Below are 24,198 nucleotides of genomic sequence, written 5' to 3'. Positions count from 1 at the left end.
GCCACTCTGTAAAACAAGGTAAAAAAAAATCAGTATCCAGAAGTTTTCCCTCTATGAAAATATCTTGTACTCATAATGTTTTAAATTGAAACAGTTTTGAATTATGAAATCAGCCAAAACAGCAGCTGCCTGCAGACTCTCCAAGCTGCGAAGTTGTGTTGAATTTCCAAACTAAATTCTTGAGCCTGTCCCACCATGCCCCATTTTTTTACTACATTCTGAGGTGTCATCCAAGTACACACATATGTTCTCGTAAAAAGGTATAAAGAAGTTACTCCCAAACTTGCCCAGAGTTCTATAAAGTTTAAAGAAGACATAATGTGCTCGTGTCTGCTATAAAATTATAATCTGTCATTATCTGTGGATCATCGTGTTAGAATTTGAACATCTGCTGACTTCCTGGTTGGAAAATTGCGGAGCCCAATGGGAGCAGATTCTCATGTGCCTATTCAAAACATTTTTTAAAATTTGTGCCAAAATAGCTACACAGGATTTCTGAACCCTACGCGTATCATTGATTAAGGAAATAAAACTGGAGAACCAAGTACAGTCAGACACGCATGAATCACTCTAAATACAACAGTGAGTGGAGAAATGAGAAGGGGAAAACACATGTTTAAAAGCTCTCATAAGTCCTCTAAAGGGCCAATATTACCCTATTTTCTGATCTATTATAATCATGGTTCCCACCTTTTTCAGTGACAAAATTTCAAAAACTTTTCCATGACTTTTTCATGACCTAAAGTGAATTTTTCATGACTTTACGGCACCTACATGTGTAGAATTGATCAGACTTTTAGGGCTGAATATGAAATGTTAACTCTTTCTACTAGGGATGTGACAACAACCGAAATATCGTGATATTGTGTCGTCAAAGTTCTCACAATAATATCGTGGACCATCACAATATATCGAATTACAAGTCTCTTTGCTTAAATGAAGAGTTAAGGTGCAGCAATATCTAAAAAAAAGACAGACAGAACTACATCGACCATAATCCTTTGCTCCATTTCTGTGCAGACTACAAGAAGAAATAACAGTTCTAAGCACTTTTAAGTCTTAGTTCTTTGGATTAAGTTCTGTCAAGGCTTTTTAAGAGGAAAAAGTCACATATTAACAGGTTTAGCTGTTTAGCCTCAACAAAATATCGCAATAAATATCGTACTGTGAGATGTATATCGTGAAAATATTGTACCGTGAGATTTGGATATCGTTACGTCTCAAATCGTGAACCTCAGCACCATATCGTGAGCTTTCCCACAATATCGCAATAAATATCGTACTGTGAGGTTCATACCGTGACGATATCGTATCGTGAGACATGGATATTGTTACACCCACACTTTCCACTCACCTTATGGTTTGGGATTATAGTTTTTTAACATTCAAAATCCTGTCAGTGGATTTATTGTCGTCTCTTTTAAACAAAAGGTGCAGATGTTCAGAAATAATCATAATAGCCTAATGAAAACTTTACAGAATGCTGGAGTTGCGTGAAAGAGATACTAAAATTCCATGACTTTTCCCAAAACTTTCATTGAATTTACAGAATTCCATAACTTTTCCAGGATTTCCATGACCGTGGGAACTTGTATAATGGAGTTTCCTCATCAAAAACAGACCTAGAGTTGTGTTTCGTTTCATTCACATGTTAAACACACAAACCCTGAATATTTAAACTGAGTTCTTCTCTCAAAAATGCGAAACAGTGTGTTCCACCTTGTGATGTCATGTGGTAGTACAGGAAGTGCCCCATACACCTTCACAACAATCATTTGGATAATTTCAGCCCTAGAACTTCCAACCTCTCCTAAACAAAAGGTAGAAGGTGGCTTTTAACGTCAGTGCTGTGTGATGTCACCAACTACTTGAGACCGCAAAAGGCCACTGGAGGCAGCACAAACTTAAAAAGCTGCAAACTCGACTAGGAACAGTAGACAAATACTATCAAAACACCATGTACTTTTCGGTTGGAGGTCTGTTACCTGCGTGTTTCTTTGGATATGTCATTGTTCTGTCTGGAATGTTCCACAGTATTAAGGCTGGGTATCATTAAGAAGTTGCAGATATAATACCTACCTTGATACAGTGCACTTTTGACTCGATACGACATAATCGATTCAATACAGTTTAATAGAAAATAAAGGCTAAATCATGTCTTTGTTAAACCACTTCTTGTGCAAAGTTCATATGAAACACAAACATTTTAATCATCAAAACAGTAAAAATGTTAAATGTGCTGCATAAATGAGTTTCCTTCGTCTAAACAAACAACAAAACAAAATAATTAAGTAAAATGTACCAAAAATACTCTTGGCGATATATTGATACAGTAGCCCACGATACTGATACTGTATCATCACATCAAATGATACGATATATATCAATATTTCGACATTTTTGCACACTCCTACACAGTGTGACATTAAACAGCTCTACTTTACATTTGTCAAATTACAGGTGGTTTTATAACTCAAAAATACCTCAAAAAACAGGCATTCTGTTTTTCTTGTAGTGGCTTTTAACTTTCAGCTTTTAACGTCAGTGCTGTGTGATGTCACCAACTACTTGAGACGGCAAAGGCCACTGGAGGCAGCACAAACTTAAAAAGCTGCAAACTTGACTAGGAACAGTAGACAAATGCTATTGAAACACCATGTACTTTTCGGTTAAGAGGTCTGTCGCCTGCTTGTTTCTATGGATATGTCATTGCTCTGCTTGGAATGTTCCGCAGTATGACATTAAACACCTCTACGTTTTACATTAACAAGTAATACCTCAAAAATACCTTGAAAAACAGGCATTCTGACCTGTAGCTTGGTCTGGTTTGGACTCCATGAAGGTAGAAAAGGTGTAATGCCTTAACTTGAAAAACTACCACTTCATGACATCACGAGGTGGAACACAGCATTTTAAGTTTTGGGGATGTAGACACCTCAACAATTCAGGATTAGTCAAATGTGAGAATGAAACAAAACACTCGAAACACAAAACTCCAGGTATGTTTTTGACAAGGTAACAACATCCTAACATGAACATATTGGACTTTTAAACGAAATAGCTATAAAATCCAACATTTTTGTCTTTTTTTTTACATGTTACAGTATCGTTTTAAATACAGTAGATGCCGTCTTTGATAGTCCCTCGTTACCTGCAGGTCGAGCAGCTCATCCTCGGCCTTCTGGAGCTTGTTGGTGGCCTCCTCGAGCTCGTCCAGGCGGCGGCCCAGGCTCTGCAGCTTGTGCCGGAGGTGGCGGTGGGTCATGTCCTTGGGCTCCGACATGGCGCCCTCTGCTGGCCTGCCTCTGCCTGTGCCTGTGGGTGGAGACGGGGTGGAGGCGCTGGGTGTGGCGTGGGCGGGTTAGGTGGTGCGCGGCGGTTGGGAGGTCCACATGGGGGCTTCCTCTGTTACTGGGTGTGGAGGTGAGGCGGAGACGGTCCAAGGTCAGACTGGAGAACAGGCGATGGGGAGGTCATCTGGAGAGGAAAGAGGACACACTGTTAAGCTTAGACACTGCAGGTAAATATGAAAAAATAAATACATTCAGAGACAGCAATTTGAAACTCTCCATGTAATGTTTTCATATAAAATAAGGAAAACAGAAACATGAAAAGAGCTGAATATACATTTCTTGCTTCTTTTTGCTGACATATTAGAATAAAAAAATACACAGAGGGCATTTTGGATATCTTAATTAGTATTTGAGTAAACTAGAGCTGACTGAAAATGTACAAAAAAAATTCTAATTTTGCTTCACATTTTGGAGTTTAACACCTACACTGCACCCACAACCACAGTTCAAATAGAGCTGCTAAACTGGACAGTGCCTGGAGGACTGAAGGGGAGAGTGAGGGGAGGAGGAGACAGGCGGGGTCTGAGGGTATAAGGAACAGTGTGATTGGTCTCAGAGATATCCACACTTCAAACTCCGCCCCTGCAGTCAGGTGTTTGTATCAGAAACTGGCTGTAATCAGGGCAGTGCTGTGTGATGTCACCAACTACTGGAGGCAAGGCAAGGCAAGGCAGGTTTATTTGTATAGCACAATTCGTGCACAAAGTAATTCAAAGTGCTTTACAGAATAAGAAATACATTAAAATCATAATAAAAACAAATCAAAACATAAATAATCATGAAGATTAAAATTAAAAAAGAGAGACATAAATTAGAGAGAAGAGTGCGGAATGAAAACCTTTCAGTTCATATGCACAGTCAAACAGAAATGTTTTGAGCCTGGATTTAAACAGAGTCAAAGTAGAGTCTGTCTCACATGTTCAGACTGTTCCAGGTTTTAGCTGCATGAACCTGAAACTCTGACTCCCCTTGTTTAGTCGTGACTCTGGGCACCAGCAGGAGGCCGGTCCCTGAGCTCCTCAGAGTGTGAGATGGTTCATATGACACTAACATGTCACAGATGGACTTTGGTGCTCGGCCATGGAGAGACTTGTACAAGCAGAGCTGCTTTAAAGTCTCTGAGCCACAGGAGCCAGTGCAGAGACCTGAGCACAGGACTTATGTGCTCGTACTTCCTAGTTTGAGTAAGGACCCGAGCTGCAGCGTTCTGGATGTTCTGCAGCGTCTCACAGCTCGTTTGGAGAGACCAGTGACCTAATCTACTGGAGACAAACGCATGAATAAGTTTCTCCAAGTCTGATTTAGACAGTAAACCTTTGATTTTTGCTATGTTTTTTAGATGGTAAAAGGCTGCAGATGTTATTGATTTGATGTGGCTGTTAAAGTTCAAGTCTGAGTCCATTATTACCCCTAGATTTCTTGCCTGATTTGAAGGTTTTAGAGAGAGAGACTGGAGGTGACTGCTGACACTGTCCCTTTGTTTCTGTGGACCAAACACTATGACTTCAGTCTTGTCAGAGTTTAGCTGGAGAAAGTGGTTTTGCCTCCACACACTGATCTGTTGGATGCAGTGGCAGAGTGAGTCCACTGGTCCATAGTCTCCTGTTGTCAGAGAGATTGCAAAGGCCACTGGAGGCAGCATAAACCTAGGCTACATTTAAACATAGCCAGGTATGCTGAGAAACAAATATTTCCTTCCCTCCGTTTTCCAAAATAACATCGTGCACATAGGATCGTTTTCAAAAAAAGTTGTTTTCGTCTACATTGGTCTGCATAAATACGCCATTGAGCGCCGTCATAACTACGCCAAGCCTCTGGGCGGCACCTGGATTAGAGTCTACTCTGAATGCTTCCATCGTCATCAGAGCAAAAGGGAAAAACTGGTCGCACTTTCAGCGCATCAGCTCTTAGAACTCTGTTTATTTTACTTTACACGCAAATGCGAAACCGTATTTTTCCAGAATTTCCACTCTAGCAGGAGTTTTTAGAAAGATTCGTTTTCAGAGGAGAATTCACCGTTTGAGATGAGATGATGGGTACAAACGAAACAGGAAATGTCTCTGTTTTTAAAAATACCCATGTAGGTGTAAACGGGGCCTTAAAAAGCTGCAAATATGACAGTACATGAACAGTAAACAATAAAACCTTTAAAACACCATATACTTTTCGGTTAGGGGGTCCTTCACCTGCTTGTTTCTATATGTCATTGCTCTGCCTGAAAAAAGGATTTGACGGACGCTCCACCAGAAAAGTTACATGATGCACCTTAAAGTAATCGAAGTATTGAAATAATCAGACAATAGTAGTTTGATTTGAATGATTCTTTTGTGTAAATTGTTTCCCGTGTTTGACCATGTGTGTTTTGGACGGTCTGAGCTCCGTGTCCCTCGCCTCGTGTCCCTTCCCCCTCAGCATCCACCCCGTCTCCTTCTGCTGACGGAGGCACATATTACACCCCCCCTTTTTCATCACCACGGCAACCACAGCATCCTCACAGCTGGGGAAGGACAAATGTACAGAAATTCAATGACACACAGTCTGTCACAATAATGGAGAACTCCAATTTAAGCTCAATTTAAAGCCACAGTGTAAGACTTTTCTCATCAATGACTACACGGAGATGGTATTGCTTTGAGAAGGTTCCACAATATGTCCATGGAAACAAATATGTGACTCGGCCAGGCTAAGTTACTGTGGAGAGGTGTGCCTGCTCTAAGCAACAATGCAGGTTTTTTAATGTATTAAATTAAAAACATCTTGCATTCATTTAACATTCATCTGACCATAGGAACCATCTCACACGCTGGGGACCTCAGGGACGGGCCTCCTGCTTTAGTCCTGATGTAGTCCTGGTTTAATTCTGGTTTAGTCTTGGCGTCTTGCTGGTGCCCAGAGTCAGGACTAAACACGAGGAGTCAGCGTTTCAGATTCATGCAGCTAAGGCTACGTTTATATGACGATGGTCTGAACAGAAGACGCAAAAGTGGCGTCGTGTTTTCACTTTTTATTCCACGTTTAGACAAGTGTTTTGGGGAGGAAATCTGCGTGTGCATATAGTGTGTACGCAAAAGTGTGGGGGAATTGGATTGTGTATGTTTGTACTTAAAGCAACAAGAGCGTCTTTGAACATATGGAAGTTTTCACGTCACACATTTTCATCAGTTACTCCTTCCACAAAGTCGTTCCACCATCGACTGGTTCTCCAGGTCTCGTCCATATCCGTCTGACTCTCCTGTGACGACCTGGGGCATCCAGAATTTGACAGAGGTGATCACAGATCCTTCTCTGTTCACTAGGGATGGGCATGATTTGTCGATTAATCGATAATTGATCATTAAGAATTTCATCGATGACGTTCATTTTAATCGACAAACCGAATGTAGATTGTTGTGTGTATCGTGACCAAACAGGTCTGTACATGTGTCTCTCTGCACTCAGAAGGAGCGAGACACAAACAGTCAGTCAGTCTGCAACGTACCGAAGTGCAAATGCGTATTTAATGATGACTTGTACAAGAAATTCCACGCTTTCCATTGTGTTCGGGACAAGTGTGAGTCCATGTGCACAGTGTATAAAGCAGCACATATGTTTCGTGTCCAGTGGGAAAAAGCTTTACCAGGTGAGAGTCGCTCAATGTGGATGACGAGTCCCCACCTCCCTCCCCCCGTATGGTGTCCTGGTTTTGACAAATGCAAATCTGGTCACACTAACCTGTATTCCACTGACTCATGTCTTTTAATCCGACAGAAATTGACCGCATCAGCGACACAAGAGCTGTAGTTTTATCTTCGCTTAGTTTATGCAAATTAGTGATGCGGTTTTAAGTTTTGTTTCTGTGAGAGTTGAACAAACTGAATTAAACACATTATAATGTCAAACAGATTGATGTGGCTCTAGAGTGGTTACAGTTTATATGTAATAATAATGATGATCATTTTAATATAAAAACGTTAATGATTAATCAATAATCGATTGTTAATTCTTCCGACGATCGATTAAGAAAATTTCATCGAATGCCCATCCCTACTGTTCACTAATAGTATCTCTGCAGATTCTCTACATTTGTTGGGAGCCTCCTGTAAGTTTATTCGAGCTGCCAGAGCAGAAAATGATCCGACATGTTTGTTTCTGTGCACTGTACGTATGTGACGTAAACGTGTACGCGACGTGAGCAGATCTGACCAGAGTTTTGCGTCTTGGGCAGTGTAGACGGAAACACTACAGAGGAGCGTATTCGACTTTTCCACTCTGGAAGCTGGTTTCACCGTCACTGTCACAACAAAAGACACTTCCGATAAAATATTTCGTTGTTTTTACCCACAAGCGTTCTCGTGTAAACAGACCCTGAAACCTGGAACCTGAAGATCCTGAAGATGCGAGACAGGCCTCTACTTTTGACTCTGTTTAAATCCAGGCTCGGATTCTGTTTAGCTGCGTCTGACTCAAAGGTTTTCATTCCGCACTCTTCTCTCTCATTTAATGTCTCTCTGTCTTTTTAATTTCATGATGATTATTTATGTTTTGATTTGTTTGTTTTGTGATTTTAATGCATTTCTTATTCTGTAAAGCACTTTGAATTACTTTGTGTACGAATTGCGTTGTACAAACAAACTTGCCTTGCCTTGCCTGCAGGCGAGTCTAATGCCATACTGTGGAATATTACAAAGCCCAAAGACAAAGAACACTGACATCCCCATAGAAATTGGACCTTAATAATAAGAGGAAATCTAAAATGTGAGAACAGAGACGGCACTCATCGCCTCACTCGGACCTCATACATCATTTAGACGCGGCCACCTCCACTTCCTGCTCTTAAGCTCCGCCCCTCCCCCCTTTTTAACGACCCCCACACACTCCCGAGCACCCGTGGGAGACAAACCTGCACGCATCATCACTTCACCCCCAACCTCAGCGTGAAGAGCGCACACACGCCACACACACCGGCGAACATCTCCAGGAAGTCAAGGTCATTTGTGCTGCTTTATTTATTTAGACAACAATAACAACATTTTATTACGAGAGCAGCTCCAGGTCTTGGTTTGTGTCAGGAGAAGCTCGAGGATTAGTCTGTTGTGCTGCGTTTGTTAAAAAATCATACATTGTGATTTCTGGATTTTTTTTTTAGATTATGTCTCTAAGTGGGAGAACTTGCAAAATAGCAGGGTGTTCAAATACTTATTTTCCTCACTGTATATGCATTGAATTGATACGTTTACCAGTTTTGAGTGTTCTGTGCTACTTCTGAACCAGTTGACAGAGCAGAAAATCATCACTGTCAAACAGAAATAGAACCGTTTTGTAAATTTGATCACATTTTAGTACGTGGGTCAAAAAAGGTTGAAAAATACTACTTTAAAAGGAGCTGTATGCATCCTGCGCTCTACGAGATTAAAAAAAAAAAGGTACTAAAATCAGATCAGAGAGAGTCCTTAAATATGTATTCTTAAAGTCAGACGTGTGTTTTTGTATCTGTATTTGTATTTGCATCATTTCAGTGTGTATAGTTTGCGTACGCGCCAATATGCCACCGCGATTCTCACTCGGAAACTACAGCGGAGCCATGTTGACAAGCCTTTAAAGCCCAAGCCACTTCTGTCAGATCACTTCGCTGGTTTAGTCTCGTAAAAAAGTTCCAGCGGAGGCCCGGAGCTTTTCATGTGAAATACGCACAGACCTATTAGACCTATGGCTGTGTACATGGGATTCGAGAGGAAGCACACGGTCGACTTTCACACACAGGAGGATTAAAGACAACATCGCCGCAGCGGTTTATGAAGTGTGGAGCACATGTTTTCATTAGATGGGGACTTTGAGGTGGGCTGGTGGTTTGAGGACAGGATTTTCTGCTTTTAATTGAGCCTGCGTCTGCTGCAGTCGTTATAATCTGTGATCCTTGAGAAATATTTCGGAGGAACGATGCAGGAGAGGGTCAGAAGAGCGGAGGAAAGGGACAGATGGAGATGAGGAGAAGGTCAGAGGAGCAAAGGAGAAGGTCAGAGGAGCAGAAGACAGGGTCAGACGGTGAAGAGGATGCAGAGGAGAAGGCCAGGAGCAGAGAAGAAGGTCAGAGGAGCAGAAGAGAGAGTCAGAGGAGCCGAGGAGAGGGTCAGATGGAGAAGATGAAAAGGTCAGAAGAGCAGAGGAGCCGAGGAGACCGTCAGAGGGTCAGATGGAGCAGAGGAGAGAGTCAGATGAACAGAGGAGAGGTTCAGAGGAGAAAAGGATGCAGTGGAGAAGGTCCGATGGAGCAGAGGGTCAGAGGAGCAGAGAAGAGGTTCAGTGGAGCAGAGGAAAGGGTCAGATGGAGTAGAGAATGCAGAAAACAAGGTCAGCGGAGCAGAGGAGAGGTTCAGAGGAGCAAAGGAGAAGGTCAGAGGAGCAGAGGAGCAAAGGAGAAGGTCAGATGGAGTAAAAGGATGCAGAGGAAAAGGCCAGGGGGTCAGATGGAACAGAGAAGAGGGTCAGAGGGAGAAGAGGAGCAGAGGAGAATGTTAGAGCAGAGGAGCAGAGTAGAGGTTCAGAGGGTCAGAGGAGCAGAGGAGAGAGCAGAGTAGAGGTTCAGAGGAGCAGAGTAGAGGTTCAGAGAGGAGCAGAGTAGAGGTCAGAGTCAGAGAGCAGAGAGAGTCAGAGGGTCAGAGGAGCAGAGTAGAGGTTCAGAGGGTCAGAGGAGCAGAGTAGAGGTTCAGAGGAGCAGAGTAGAGGTTCAGAGGAGCAGAGTAGAGGTTCAGAGGGTCAGAGGAGCAGAGTAGAGGTTCAGAGGTCAGAGGAGCAGAGTAGAGGTTCAGAGGAGCAGAGAGAGAGGGTCAGAGGAGCAGAGTAGAGGTTCAGAGGGTCAGAGGAGCAGAGTAGAGGTTCAGAGGGTCAGAGGAGCAGAGTAGAGGTTCAGAGGAGCAGAGGAGAGGTTCAGAGGGTCAGAGGAGCAGAGTAGAGGTTCAGAGGAGCAGATACAGGGTGTGCGTGCAAAGCCAAAGTGGTGCGGCACGTTTTGGTTGGACCGTGCCAGGTCAGTCCACACGCCTGATCGGCCGATGGGGCCGGGGGACGAGGGGGGCTGGACAAACACTGGACAATGGACAAATGACTCTCCCCAGTGGCCGTTTCAGATCTAATGCTGTGACCCGGTGGCTTAGCGGTCGGTCACGCTCCGCATCAACAAGGCCTCAGATCCGGATCTCAGGTTCGATTCCCAAAGAGCCTTTTTGTGTGGAGTCTCCATGTTTTATACACGGATCTTGATGATTTCTATTAGGACATTAACACTAAAACAAATATGTTCCTCAAGCCACAAACAAAGTCTAGTCAAGTTAAGATGACTTGAATTAAAAAAGCTTTATCATGATTTGAGTTAATTTCACTTGACAAGTAAAAGTATCTGCCAAGTATCATTTTGTTATTTTTGGTTTTATTTTGAAAAGCGAATGAACAAATGATACACAGATTTTTGTAGTTTACCAAAGTCGTACTAAAACATTTTGACAGATTTTTGAGCGCAGTGTACCACATAAAATCAGTAAAATCGGTCAGTAAACACAACCAGAATTAATACATAAGGCGCACTGTCGATTTTTGAGAAAATTAAAGGATTTTAAGTGCATCTTAGGCTACGTTCAGACTGCAGGGCTTAACGCTCAATTGAGATTTTTTTGTGAAATCCGACGTTTTTGTGAGGTCGTTCACATTTCCAATTAAATGCGACTTGTATGTGAACTACAGTGTGAACATTAAACGGCCCGAAAGTGTCCCGCATGTGCACTGGAGACACGATGACGTCAACCGCAGCGAGCGTGCTCTGTGTTTACGGAAGTTGTCCAAACATGGACGTGAGCATTGAGCACCTGGAGATTTTAAAGTTCCTCTCGTACCGGAGCCAGAACATGAACAACTTACTTGTTTTAAAGAGGAGATTGAGAAGGAGAAGGACGAGGTTTTAGCCGTGGCGTTTTGTAGGACAGCGGCAGCGACGTCCGTTGAAAGGAACGTGTGGATGTGGAGATGGAGTCAAGAGTGGTGAGTGGAGATGTGCTTCACTTCAGTGACATGGAGTTCATTAACAATTTTCGCCTACTTCAGCGTAGAATAGTGACATTTGTGGCTTGTTGATAACATGTAGGTGGATGAATGCACTTTGGCCGTTCAGACTGAAGTTGCATGTCAAAAGATCGGATATGTATCGGTTTCAGGAGCACATATCCAAGTGTCCTGGGTCGCATTTGAAAAAATCAGATCTGTGTCGTTCAGACTGTCATTAAAAGATCAGACACAGGTCACATAGGGGCCAAAAATCGGATTTGGGTCACTTCAGGCTGCAGTCTGAACGCAGCCTTATAGTCTAAAAAACACGGTAGTACAAAGTTGCAGTGGTCCAATATTATTCCTCACTTTCCTTATGTATTCAGAACATCTTAATTATTTACCACGATGAGTTTATAAGCACTTTTCACAACTCCAGAGACCAGAGAAAAGTTTTATCGTCATGGTAAAGTTAACAACAGCTACTGAACACTGATTATCGGACAATAAAAGCTTTATAACTAAACGCAGACAGAACACAGTGGACTTATTTTGAGCTCAAGAGCTGTTTATACAATATATCTGTACTGGGGCAAGACACATGGATGAGTATAGGACTTTAATTTCTACGGCAACAGTCCTAATTTTTCATCATTCCATGAACCCCACCAAAGAAACCCCCTCACAGTTTTTCCAGAATGAGGAAACTCCCATTTACAGTCACTTTGTCCAATTAGTCTCACAAATGCAGCTTATTAAATGTTTTCCAGCTCCAGAGTACGGGACCCAAAAGAGCTGGAAACACACCCGCTGGGAACGCAAACAACTTCATGACGGATCCACCAGACCTCCAGGCCACCGCACATGTCCAGGGAGGAGCTGCCGAACACGTGTGGGCATAATGTTTTGAAAGTAGTTGAAGCTCTGAACGTGATTTGAAGTAAAAAATATGACAAAGGCCACGTTTACATTATGTTTTTTTAATTCCGAATCAACTGTTCTGCATTAAATAGTTCGGAATTTAAATGTTCTCCTTCGAGTTTACGTGGAAATAATAATTCTGAATTGAGGTTTACATGGAAAACACGGTAAATCGTCTTTATTTAATTCCACTCAATGTCTGGAGGTGGAGAAGTTTTCTGATTGGACAGAGACCCGAACGTATTTACATCGACTGGAAGAAAACACACACTTCAGCTGCTTTTCTATCATCTCGGTTTGTCGTTACGCCACACAAACACAATCCAAACTTTTTCCGCAGTCGCAGCATTTGCAATTCTCTCTTCACGCTTTACGTCTGTCAGCTGAGGAGGAAAAGGGAAGAGTGTCGGAGAAGGGAGGAAGAAGACAAACTTCTTCGGCAGTAGCTCAGGTGGTAGAGCATTCGCCCACTGATCTGAAGGTTGGTGATTTGATTCCAGCTCTCGACATAAAAAACATCACAGGTTGAGTGGGCAGATCCACTGACCCACAGGTTGGCTGGTGTGATTCCAGCTCCCACAGATGAATGCTGTCGTTATGTCCTTGGGCAAGACACTTAACCCACATTGCCCACAGTGTCTGTGTACACTGGTGTGTGAATGGGTGAGTGGTTCCTTGTTGTTAAAGTGCTTTGAGTGCCTTGAAGGTGGAAAAGCGCTATAGAAAAATGTGACCATTTACCATTTTACCAAACTGAGTCTGAGGCTGCTCTACCTCAGCGCACTCCCGCATCCTGCTCACAAATCCAAATAGATGTGGCAAGGAGAAAATTCAGTTTGTCGACTGAACAAAAGTTAGTTTGGTTGAACTGAAGAAGCAGCTTGGATGAGCTGCGAAACGTCTTCAATCAAACTAACTTTTGTCCCGTCGACAAACTGAATTTTCTCCTCGCTATGGATTCTACCTGACGACACATCTCGAGAACAACTATGAGCCAGCTACTGTTGGACTGGTAAGGAAGATGGAAAAGGACACTAAAAGATTAGCAGAAAAGAGGAATCATTCACGCTTTAACCTTAGGTGTCGACAGAAGCAAGTGATTCCCAAGGCTTTGCAGAAGAAAGCACCAGAACGAGGACATAGGGCAGCCAGGTGAACCCAGCATTACCTGAGGGGGATGCTAAGCCTTAGAATTAACAGTCTCAATTTTGAAATTCAACCAAACTAACTTTTGTCCAGTCGACAAACTGAATTTTCTCCTCGCCGTGGATTCTACCTGGATGACTGAGGGATTCTTCACAATCCAAAGAGACGTGGATGAAAGTCCGAAGCCAGGACTGGTGGAGCCGGATCGTCCGGATCGCGTCAGAACGGCGACACAACGAGCATGAACTGAACGACCGGAATTATTTTTAAGAAGAATAAACGTTTACATGATCCAGGAATAAATTAATTCGGGTTTAAAATCAGAATAAACCACCCACTTACTTTGAAATTAAGTTTAATTCCGAATAATCAATTTCATTAGGAATTAAGTGTTTACATCAGGATTCTCCAACCATTTTCCTCCTGTGAGCTACTTTTAGTAAAATGAAAAAGCCAGAGCACTACTAAGAAACTGAGTAAACATAAGAGCCTTGGCGAGCTGTAGATGGGGTGCAGTTAGTAAATCTAGAAAAAAATAAAAACCACTGCCACTAGGGATGGGCATTCGATTAAATTTTCTTAATCAATCGTCGGGAGAGTTAATGATCGATTATCAATTAATCATTAAGTTTTTTTATATTAAAATTATCATCATTATTATTACTATCTGCACTACTAATCTGCATAAACAAATTCAACTTTACGACATATAAACCGTAACGACTCTAGAGCCACATCAGCCTGTTCGACATTATTATGTGTTTAATGCAGCTTTGTGCAACTCTCACAGAAACGAAACTTGTGTCGCTGATGCGGTTCAACTTCTGTCGGATTAAAGAACATGAGTCAGTGGAATACAGGTTAGTGTGACCAGATTTCTGTTTGTCAAAACCAGGACACCGTACGGGGGGAGGGAGGTGGGGACTCGTCACCGACATTGAGCGACTCTCACCTGGTAAAGCTTTTTCCCACTGGACACTGAAACATATGTGCTGCTTTGTTCACTGTGCACATGGACTCACACTTGTCCCGAATGCAAAGGAAAGTGTGGAATTTTTGTACAAGTCATCGTTAAATACACATTTGTGCTTCGGCACGTTGCAGACTGACCCACTGTTTGTGTCTCGCTCCTTCTGAGTGCAGAGAGACATATGTACGGATCCGGATGTTTGGTCACGCTACGCACAGCAACCTACATTCGGTTTATTGATTAAAGATGAACGTAATCGATGAAATTCTTAATGATCAATTATCGATTAATTAACTAATCATGCCCATCCCTACTAGGAATAAATTAATTTCGGCTTTAAAATCGGAATAAACCACCCACTTACTTCAGAATTAAGTTTAATTCCGAATAATCATTTTCATTAGGAATTAAGTGTTTACATCAGGATTCTCCAACCTTTTTCCTCCTGTGAGCTACTTTTAGTAAAATGAAAATACCAGAGCACTACTAATTTTAGCGATCGCCAGAAACTGAGTAAATATAGGAGCCTTGGCGAGCTGTAGATGGGGTGTAGTCAGTAAATCTAGAAAAACTTGAAAACCATTGCCACATGTACTTTCAATTCTTTAATCCAGCCAATCAGAAGCCAGCGTTGGGGTAGCAGGAAGTCCTGTCAGTGGAGTTGATGGAGAGCAGTGCCCTGTGGTGTGGTGTACGTTGTAAATGTGATTTGGCCATTTAAACCTGAGCGTCCGGAAACAGGAGACAGACGGAGGGACGGACGGACAGCTGCGGTCTGGGGAAATGATTCTATTACGCCTGGTACCTCTCACTATCATTAGAACGGCTAAATGTGTCTAAAAGTTATTCTGAAGACGTCATGGACTCCGCTTTCACTGCTAAATATAGACGACTGGTGTTTGGGCGCTTGTGGAGAGCCACCTGATGACATCACACCGTGGGTCTGTGTAAATTTATGGCCATAATCCACCTCCTTCTCCACCTCTGCCCAAGTGACCTCAATAAAACTGCAGTAAAAGCACAAAGTTATCAGGAGGTGTGCTCCACAGCGCCGTTTGACCTAAAGAGAGGATCCTGTGTGAGGAAAACAAAAAAAACCCTGAAACTTCAATCAGCTCTGTGCTCATTTTGTGCATCTGAACTGAACAAACGTGCTGCTCGATTATGGGAAAAAAATCATTATCACTTTTATTTTGGTCAATACTGAAATCACAATTATTCAAACGATTATTTTTGAGTTACACGCTGCTTTTATTCAGCATTTCTCTCTCTCAAAAAACAACTTTGTTATTGATCATTTACGAGAAACTTTCAAACTGAAAATAAATATAGGCAACAAATATTAACCTTATAAAACATAAAATGAATAAAATATAATTTGAACATGAAATAAGGCATAGAAAATCATAAATGTATCCAAAATAAACTATATATCCAGCTGTTCTACAATCTATACTTAAAACATAAAATAAGTATACCTATTTGTATATAAAAAAAATCCCCAAATAAACTTTGTTAGGCTAAATCATTTCAACTTGATTATAAGAGTTTGGATGGATCATTTGACACACAAAATCGAAATTGCGACAAAAATTCTCAGGTTTATTTTTAAAAATGACCGTTATGAAGCTTATTATTAAAAGCTATTTCTGTTTTTAATAAAAAGAAATCTAAATTGTACAGAAACTTTTGATGATTGTGAAAGTGTTTTTTGGCCCCTCGCTCGGGTCCCGTGTGTCCGTGTTTGTGAATGACTCTCTCACTCCTCTGCAGCTCGGCCCCGGCCCCTCAGGGTCAAAGGTCACGACACTGTAAACATGCAACGCTCTCCACACGAGACCAGGGGCCCGACAGGGACAGGGACAGATACAAGGGCCCGACCTACAGGGACAGGGGCCGATACAAGGGCCCGACCTACAGGGACAGGGGCCGATACAAGGGCCCGACCTACAGGGACAGGGGCCGATACAAGGGCCCGACCTACAGGGACAGAGGGGCCGATACAAGGGCCCGACCTACAGGGACAGAGGGGCCGATACAAGGGCCCGACCTACAGGTACAGAGGGGCCGATACAAGGGCCCGACCTACAGAGACAGAGGGGCCGATACAAGGGCCCGACCTACAGGGACAGAGGGGTCGATACAAGGGCCCAACCTACAGGGACAGGGGCCGATACAAGGGCCCGACAGGGACAGAGGGGTCGATACAAGGGCCCGACCTACAGGGACAGAGGGGCCGATACAAGGGCCCGACAGGGACAGAGGGGCCGATACAAGGGCCCGACCTACAGGGACAGGGGCCGATACAAGGGCCCGACAGGGACAGAGGGTCGATACAAGGGCCCAACCTACAGGGACAGGGGCCGATACAAGGGCCCGACAGGACAGAGGGGCGATACAAGGGCCCAACCTACAGGGACAGAGGGGGCGATACAAGGGCCCGACAGGGACAGAGGGCCGATACAAGGGCCCGACCTACAGGGACAGAGGGGCCGATACAAGGCCCGACCTACAGGGACAGAGGGGCCGATACAAGGGCCCGACCTACAGGGACAGAGGGGCCGATACAAGGGCCCGACAGGGACAGGGGGCCGATACAAGGGCCCGACAGGGACAGAGGGCCGATACAAGGGCCCGACCTACAGGGACAGAGGGGCCGATACAAGGGCCCGACCTACAGGGACAGAGGGGCCGATACAAGGGCCCGACCTACAGGGACAGAGGGGCCGATACAAGGGCCCGACAGGGACAGAGGGGCAGATACAAGGGCCCGACAGGGACAGAGGGGCCGATACAAGGGCCCGACCTACAGGGACAGGGGCCGATACAAGGGCCCGACAGGGACAGAGGGGCAGATACAAGGGCCCGACCTACAGGGACAGAAGGGCCGATACAAGGGCCCGACAGGGACATTTATGCAGATTAGTAGTGCAGATAGTAATAATAATGATGATAATTTTAATATAAAAATGTTAATGATCAAAAGATAATCGAACGTTAATTCTCCCGACGATCGATTAAGAAAATTTAATCGAATGCCCATCCCTCGTCTGTAGTTTGATGAGTTGGAGAACAGCTCAGGATTTTCTAGTGGAATTTGTGTTTTACAGTGAAACTAAACACTGAATTTACTATTTTCACTATTTAACTCTTTATGGTGTTTTGAGACGCTTCTTTATTCAAACAGAATCAAGAAGGAAATGGTGCAGGAAACACATTTGTTGATCTGTTTTATGGTTAATAGTTATAATTACTGGGCCTATCCAGTAGTAGTAGTAGTAGTAGTAGTAGTAGTAGTAGTAGTAGTAGTAGTACCAGTTGTACCAGTAATACTATATGCAAGACTAGATCCTGCTGTATATATAATAAACACAGAGGATGAGTTATGGTTTAATTTATTTTCTCACTGCAACACTCGACTCTCCAAGGACAAAATCCTCCAATATTTTGTTCACAACATCCATCCAACTTCCACTCTTTCTCTCTCTCTCTCACTCGTTTCTCCCTTTCCACTCTGTCCTCTCACCCCTCCCTCTCGTGTTCTCCATTTCCTCCATCCTTTCCCTCATCCTCTTTTGCCCCCCTTCTCTCCATCCTCTCTTCCTATTGTTCTGCCATCCTCTTTCGTTCTCTCTTCTGCGCTCTCTCTTGTTCTTGTAATCGTCTTTCTCTCTTCCTTCCTTCTCTCCTCCCTCGGTCTCTCCTCTCTTCCGTCTGTGGTGTCAGACTGCAGTTCTCACACAGTTCTGTTCTGCAGCTGACTGAGGCCTGTTCATTCACACTCCTCCTCTTAGAGCCCTCACCACGCGCCCTCCACCCCTCCATCCCTCCATCCCTCCGTCCGGGCACCACTCAGGAGAAGATGTTCAGTTGGCACAGTTCGGCACCGGCCTTGGCACCGTGAGCTCGCTGCAGTTTAACAGAGACGTGAGAAGAGCAGTGGAGCAGGAGCAGAGGGACGTTACACAACTTCACACACAAACAAACAAACGACAAATGACTACGACTCTGAGTGGACTACATTTATGGAATGGACTTGGAGTTAAGTATAAAAAATGTGCAAATATTCATCTTTTTTAAACAATTAACAAAGGCAATATTTTAATGACGTATCACCAGGAAAGCAGATATTCATGAATTGTCATTAAAAAGTTATTATTGATCATATATTAAAAACCTGAGTCTGTCCAGGATGTATCGATACCCAAAGCTCTTGGTAAGATATTATCACGATATACATCTCACTAGGGCTGTCGTGATAACCGCAAAAATGAATCACCGTGGTACTAAGAGGGCCACCGCGGTGCATGTTGGATCACCGCGATCACCGCACGTGACCAACCTGACCTGACCCACAGTCCTGCACAGGTCCATTTTTAGAGACCCGCACCCGCCCGGACCTGTTAACATTCCACCCGTTACCGCCGGTGCCCGTGATAACCCAGGACTAACCCAGGACTAACCCAGGTCTAACCCAGGTCTAACCCAGGTCTAACCCAGGACTAAGGTGTGCCCGCGTAGACCGTCGGATGACCGCAAGCAAAAGGACCGGAGGTAAGTGCAGCCATTGCACTGATCGCGCTTTGCAGTCACCTGCTCTGTGGGCTCGGGGTTCTCTCTCTCTTAAGTCAGCGGGACCTGGCGCCGGACTCTGAACCGACCGACCCGGCGCCGGACTCTGGACCGACCGACCCGGCGCCGGACTCTGGACCGACCGACCCGGCGCCGGACTCTGGACCGACCGACCCGGCGCCGGACTCTGAACCGAGATGCCACAGTGAGAACTGAAGAGATGCAGCGGCACTTGTTCCAAAGCCAAATGTTACTTCTCCCATGATACACACACTATATCCACACGACAACCAAGGTACATGTGCATCTGCAACAAGCACATCATCAGAGAGTTTTCAGAGCCACTGGAAATATTATAAATCCGGGGGATGTGGGGAGGGGGTGTGATATCGCCGCATACCGCGCTGTTGAGCCTCTATACCGCACCACAGAAGAAATTCCCTAACCGCGACAGCCCTACATCTCACAGTACGATATTTATGGCAATATTTTGAACAGGCTGATATAATTGTAGATAAGACACTTTTTTGCTTTTAAAACACCCTGACAAGATTTTAATGTCAATTATTTCCGTCATAATCCCAAGAATTCCAGTAAAAACATATTTCTTCATGTTGTCTGCGCTGAAATGAATCATGGGATATGTAGTTCGATTGTAGTTTGATATATTGTGACGCCCCACGATATTATTGCGAGACTTTTGACGATACAATATCACAATATTTCAGTTATTTTTACATCCCTACCTGTGTCTATTTGTAATGTGTACGTGTTTTTGTTTGTTTCCATCTAATTTATCTAATGTCAAATGTCTAAAGATGCACTATAATGTACTTAACTACTCAATATCACGTAGATGAAATATTGTAAACTGTAATACTGAATGTTTTTAGTGATTTTGTTCTCTTTATTTTGTTTGTTTCTTTGTTAAATGTTCATGTTGTGAGAGTATGGAGACTGTATATTGTGCTTTCATACCTTCTTTGTTTCTTAAATGTTCAAATAAATAAATGAACTCTCACTGTAACATGTGTATCCTGCTCCTACATGATTACAGAAACCCAAATGACAGACTCGCGTGAGGTTCTTTCTGCTTTCTGATTGGATAATCGTCCTGAACCAAAACACCAAATTATAACAAACAACATGTCGTCGTGTTTAGGGACAGTGCAGTGTTTTCTGCTCCAAACCTGCATCAGGCCGTGCGCCGCGTCTCACATTTCACTGTCACCAGCAAAAAGTTTAACGCTCCTACATTACACAAAATAACTTTAAGCCACGTTAGAATGTTGTGATCTCCTCAAAAACAGACCTGGAGTTGTGTTTTGTTTCATTCACACATGTTTGAGTAACTCTTAATCATTAGTGTGTTTACATCTAAGCTCTAAATGCTCTGTTCCACCTTGTGATGTCATGTAGTTGTAGTTTTCAAGTTAACAACCCCTTTTTACATTTAGTTCAGTAGAGATTGGTCATTCCAGGTCTGAAATTACCGTATTTTCCGCACTATTAGTCACTCTGGATTATAAGACGCACTGTCATTAAATGGTCTATTTTTTGAACTTTTTTCAACAAATAAATCGCACCGGACTTTAAAGGAAACACAACAGTGTGATGGGTGAGTGGTTTTGTTTGTTTGTGGCGTTCACGGTGACTCTGGGCTTTGTTCAGTTGTGGCGTGTAGGGAGGGTGCTGTCTGGGACCACTGGATTGTCGGCGTGTTCGCAGTGACTCAGTTGTTCAGTCGTGTCTAGAAGCGGCACATTGGGCTCGCTTTTTTGGTTCGTTCCTCCCGTTCCGTTCCTCGTCGGCGTGGAGTGATGAGTGTGTCTGTGGGTGTTTTTCGCCGTGCGGTCGCTGTCTGCTCCATGTGTGTTTGCGTGTTCTGCGGGAGGTTGCGGCTTTGTAGTTTACTGAAGTCGTGCTGGGACACCTGAGTGGATTCGTGTATAGGGCGCTCTGGATTATGGGGCACGCAGTCGTTTTTTGATGGGGTTGTAGGATTAAGAGCACGTCTAATAGCCCGGAAAATACGGTAAATCATCCAAGTGATTCGAGTGCAGGTGTGTGGAGTTTAAAAACACAGCACTTCCTGTATTACCACATCACCAGAGTGGTTTCTGTCAGAGAAAAACTAAAACTGCAGGGTGTGTGAATGAAACAAAACACAACCTTAGGTCTGTTCGGTTCGGTTCATTTTCTGTTAAATTTGGGAACAAAATGCAAAACCATTTACTTGCTGTTTATTTGTGTGTTTGTTAAACCAACAATTTGTTTTAACATTACATTTATTTTATTTTCCCATTAATATAAAGTGCTGCTTGGTAATACCAATAATTTAGGACCAGGACCAGGGAGCGACGACTGTAGTTTTTTCGAGGATTCATGTGGTTTGGAGGGATGTAGTCAAGGTGAGGGGAAATTGTTGTCAAGGCGGCTGCCCTAACTATAAAGCGCTGTGGGAAACACTTCCCCCAATCACGGACAAGTTCCCTCGTGAATATTAAAGAGCCGAGCCTCCGTGTAGCTGCACATGTAGTGGAGGAATGTAAACAAACACAAATTGCGCGAATTCACCGAATTCCCTGTACCAAAACAGTTCGACACGATTACATGCTCAATGTCGATGATGGGGCCCCACCTCCCTCCCCCCGTACGGTGTCCTGGTTTTGACAAATGCAAATATGGTCACACTAACCTGTATTCCACTGAGTCATGTCTTTTAATCCGACAGAAATTGACCACATCAGCGACACAAGAGCTGTAGTTTTATCTTCGCTTAGTTTATGCAAATTAGCGATGCAGTTTTAAGTTTTGTTTCTGTGAGAGTTGCACAAATCTGCATTAAACACATTATAATGTCAAACGGGCTGATGTGGCTCTAGAGTGGTTACGGTTTATATGTCGTAAAGTTGAATTTATTTATGCAGATTAGTGCAGATAGTAATAATAATGATGATCATTTTAATATAAACACGTTAATGATTAATCGATAATCGATCGTTAATTCTTTCAAGGATCGATTAAGAAAATTTCATCGAATGCCCGTCCTTAATCTGGACCTTTACGTGATCCTCCTGAGTCAGTGTGCGTCTGTTACGGCACAACAAAATCCTCTTCATCTGTTTACTTGTCTGTTTAATCCGCGTATTATGAAGTACTTATTTAAAATCCTCCGTATTCTCCAGTTTAGTCTCGTCCTCACCTCATCCTCCCTGTGAGCGACAGAGCGGAGAGATGGATGGAGCGAGCGGAGAAGTGAGAGGAGTGAGAGGTCTGCTGCACACTACATCTTCACAGAGTGGATTACTGCAGTGGTGACGCAGCAGAGGAGTGTGTGTGTGTGTGTGTGTGTGTATGGGCCTGTCTGCACCACGTTCTACATCAGGGACAACTATTGTGTTCGGTTCCTGCGTTATGTGACAATCCGGTGATGTAACGAGGCCAAGTTACGGGTCAGATCTGTGGACAGGTGACGCCGCTGACAATATGATTATGATATGTTTTCAGGGGAATTTCCATCTTCTCTGGTATCCGCTTTCTCTCCTTCCCTTTTCCCGTCCTCTTTCTTTCTCTCTCTTCTGCTTGTTCTCTCATTTTCTATCATCCATCCTCTCTTCATCTCTGTCGTCTTTCTTCACCTCTTTCTCTCATCCACACACTCTCCTCCTTCTCTTCTGCTTCTCTTTTTCTTTCTATCATCCAGTTTGTTTCTCCCTTTCCTCTGTCGTCTTTCTTTACCTCTTTCTCTCATCCCCACATTCTCTTGCTCTTTTTCTGCATCCTCTCGTGTCTGTCCCTTTCCCTTCTCTCCTCCATCTCTTGTCCAACCTTCTCACTTCCTTCTCTCCTTCTTCCCTCTCCTCTCAGTCCTTCTCTCCTCCCAGGTGTCCCTGTTTATAATACGATGTTTTCAGCAAATTTTCCTACAGCAATAAAACCAAAAGTTCCACATCAGAGAAACAAAGTGTCAGAAACTCCACTAGAAATGTGACATATTTTCTAGGTTCCTTTTGAAGTCCAGACTTAGAATTAGAAAAAACCTGTATAAGTCATATTTGCAGGTTAAGACTCTGGCAGCGCACGTTCAATTGTGATTCTAACAACTTTACAACTTTACAAAGGACCTTCTGCTTTTAAAGAAGGAGAACTATGCAAAATTGTCTTTTAGGAGTTTTCTAAAAGTGAAAAAACAGTAGGGATTAAGTAGTATCGCGGATACAAGAGTTTCCGCCTTAGGGTGTCTGGGCGCTCCCTTAGAGATAGAGTGAGGAGGAGCTCGGAGTAGAGCCGCTGCTCCTCCACATCGAGAGGAGCCAGTTGAGGTGGCTCGGGCATCTGTTCCAGGCATGTCCCACCAGGAGGAGGCCCCAGGGAAACACTGGAGGGACTATGTCTCTCGACTGGCCTGGAAGCGCCTCGGGGTCCCCCCAGAGGAGCTAGAGGACATGTCTGGGGTGAAGGAAGTCTGGGAGTCACTGCTTAGACTGCTGGACTTCTAGATAGGACACTTTTTTGCTTTTAAAATACCCTGACAAGATTTTGGTGTGAATTATTTCCATCACAATCTCAAAAATTCAAGTAAAAACATATTTCTTCATGTTGTCTGCGCTGAAATGAATCATGGGATATGTAGTTCCCGATGTTTATAAGCTGTTACTACTATAAAACTATGCATTTAAGCAAAGGAACTTGTGATTCGATATATTGTGACAGCCCGCGATATTATTGTGAGACTTTTGACGATTTTTCCTGGTTGAAAAATGTTTGCCTCTCACCACTAAAGCCGTGGATATGACCAGGATGTAAAATATAATAACTCTCACACCAACTGTTTGATTAAGTTCTGTAAACTGTGATAGGACGCCCTGGGCATATATTTACTGTGTCCCTACCACACCCACGTACACACACACACACACAAACGCACACAAACGCACACAAATACACACACACACGCACACACACACACACTCACACAGTCCAACAGTGCAGCTCTACAAGTCTGTGCCACTAAAGAGGACAGAGGAAGGAAGAGAGGCGCCCAGGGTCCAGCTACAGGAAGCCGAGCAGAGGAGAGGAGGGAGGAGGGGAGGGAGGAGAGGAGGGAGGAGGAGAGGGAGGGAGTGAGGAAGAGGAGGGGAACAGAGGAGAGAAGAGAAGAGAGGGGTGAAGGAGGCAGGGAGGATGAGGACAGTAACAGAGAAGCCATAAAAAGCTCTATTC

General features: G+C 43.7%; 1 protein-coding gene across 3 annotated transcripts in view; it reads right to left on the bottom strand.

Moving 5' to 3' along the window:
- Positions 1–24,198, bottom strand: part of luzp1 (leucine zipper protein 1) — a 128,171-nt gene that overhangs the window by 32,807 nt on the left and 71,166 nt on the right. For all 3 annotated transcript variants that reach the window (XM_020926083.2, XM_055159497.1, XM_055159504.1), the window contains exon 3: positions 3,152–3,477. In XM_020926083.2, coding sequence (XP_020781742.2) covers positions 3,152–3,283 — 132 coding nt within the window. In that variant the 5' untranslated portion in view covers positions 3,284–3,477. The remainder of the gene's footprint in view (positions 1–3,151; positions 3,478–24,198) is intronic.

The sequence above is a fragment of the Boleophthalmus pectinirostris genome, unplaced genomic scaffold (assembly GCF_026225935.1).
Source record: "Boleophthalmus pectinirostris isolate CB_2022bp ecotype Guang Dong unplaced genomic scaffold, ASM2622593v1 HiC_scaffold_10, whole genome shotgun sequence".
Classification (NCBI taxonomy): domain Eukaryota; kingdom Metazoa; phylum Chordata; class Actinopteri; order Gobiiformes; family Gobiidae; genus Boleophthalmus; species Boleophthalmus pectinirostris.
Note: the sequence above shows the minus strand (reverse complement) of the source record. Positions and strands in the feature narration are given on the sequence as shown.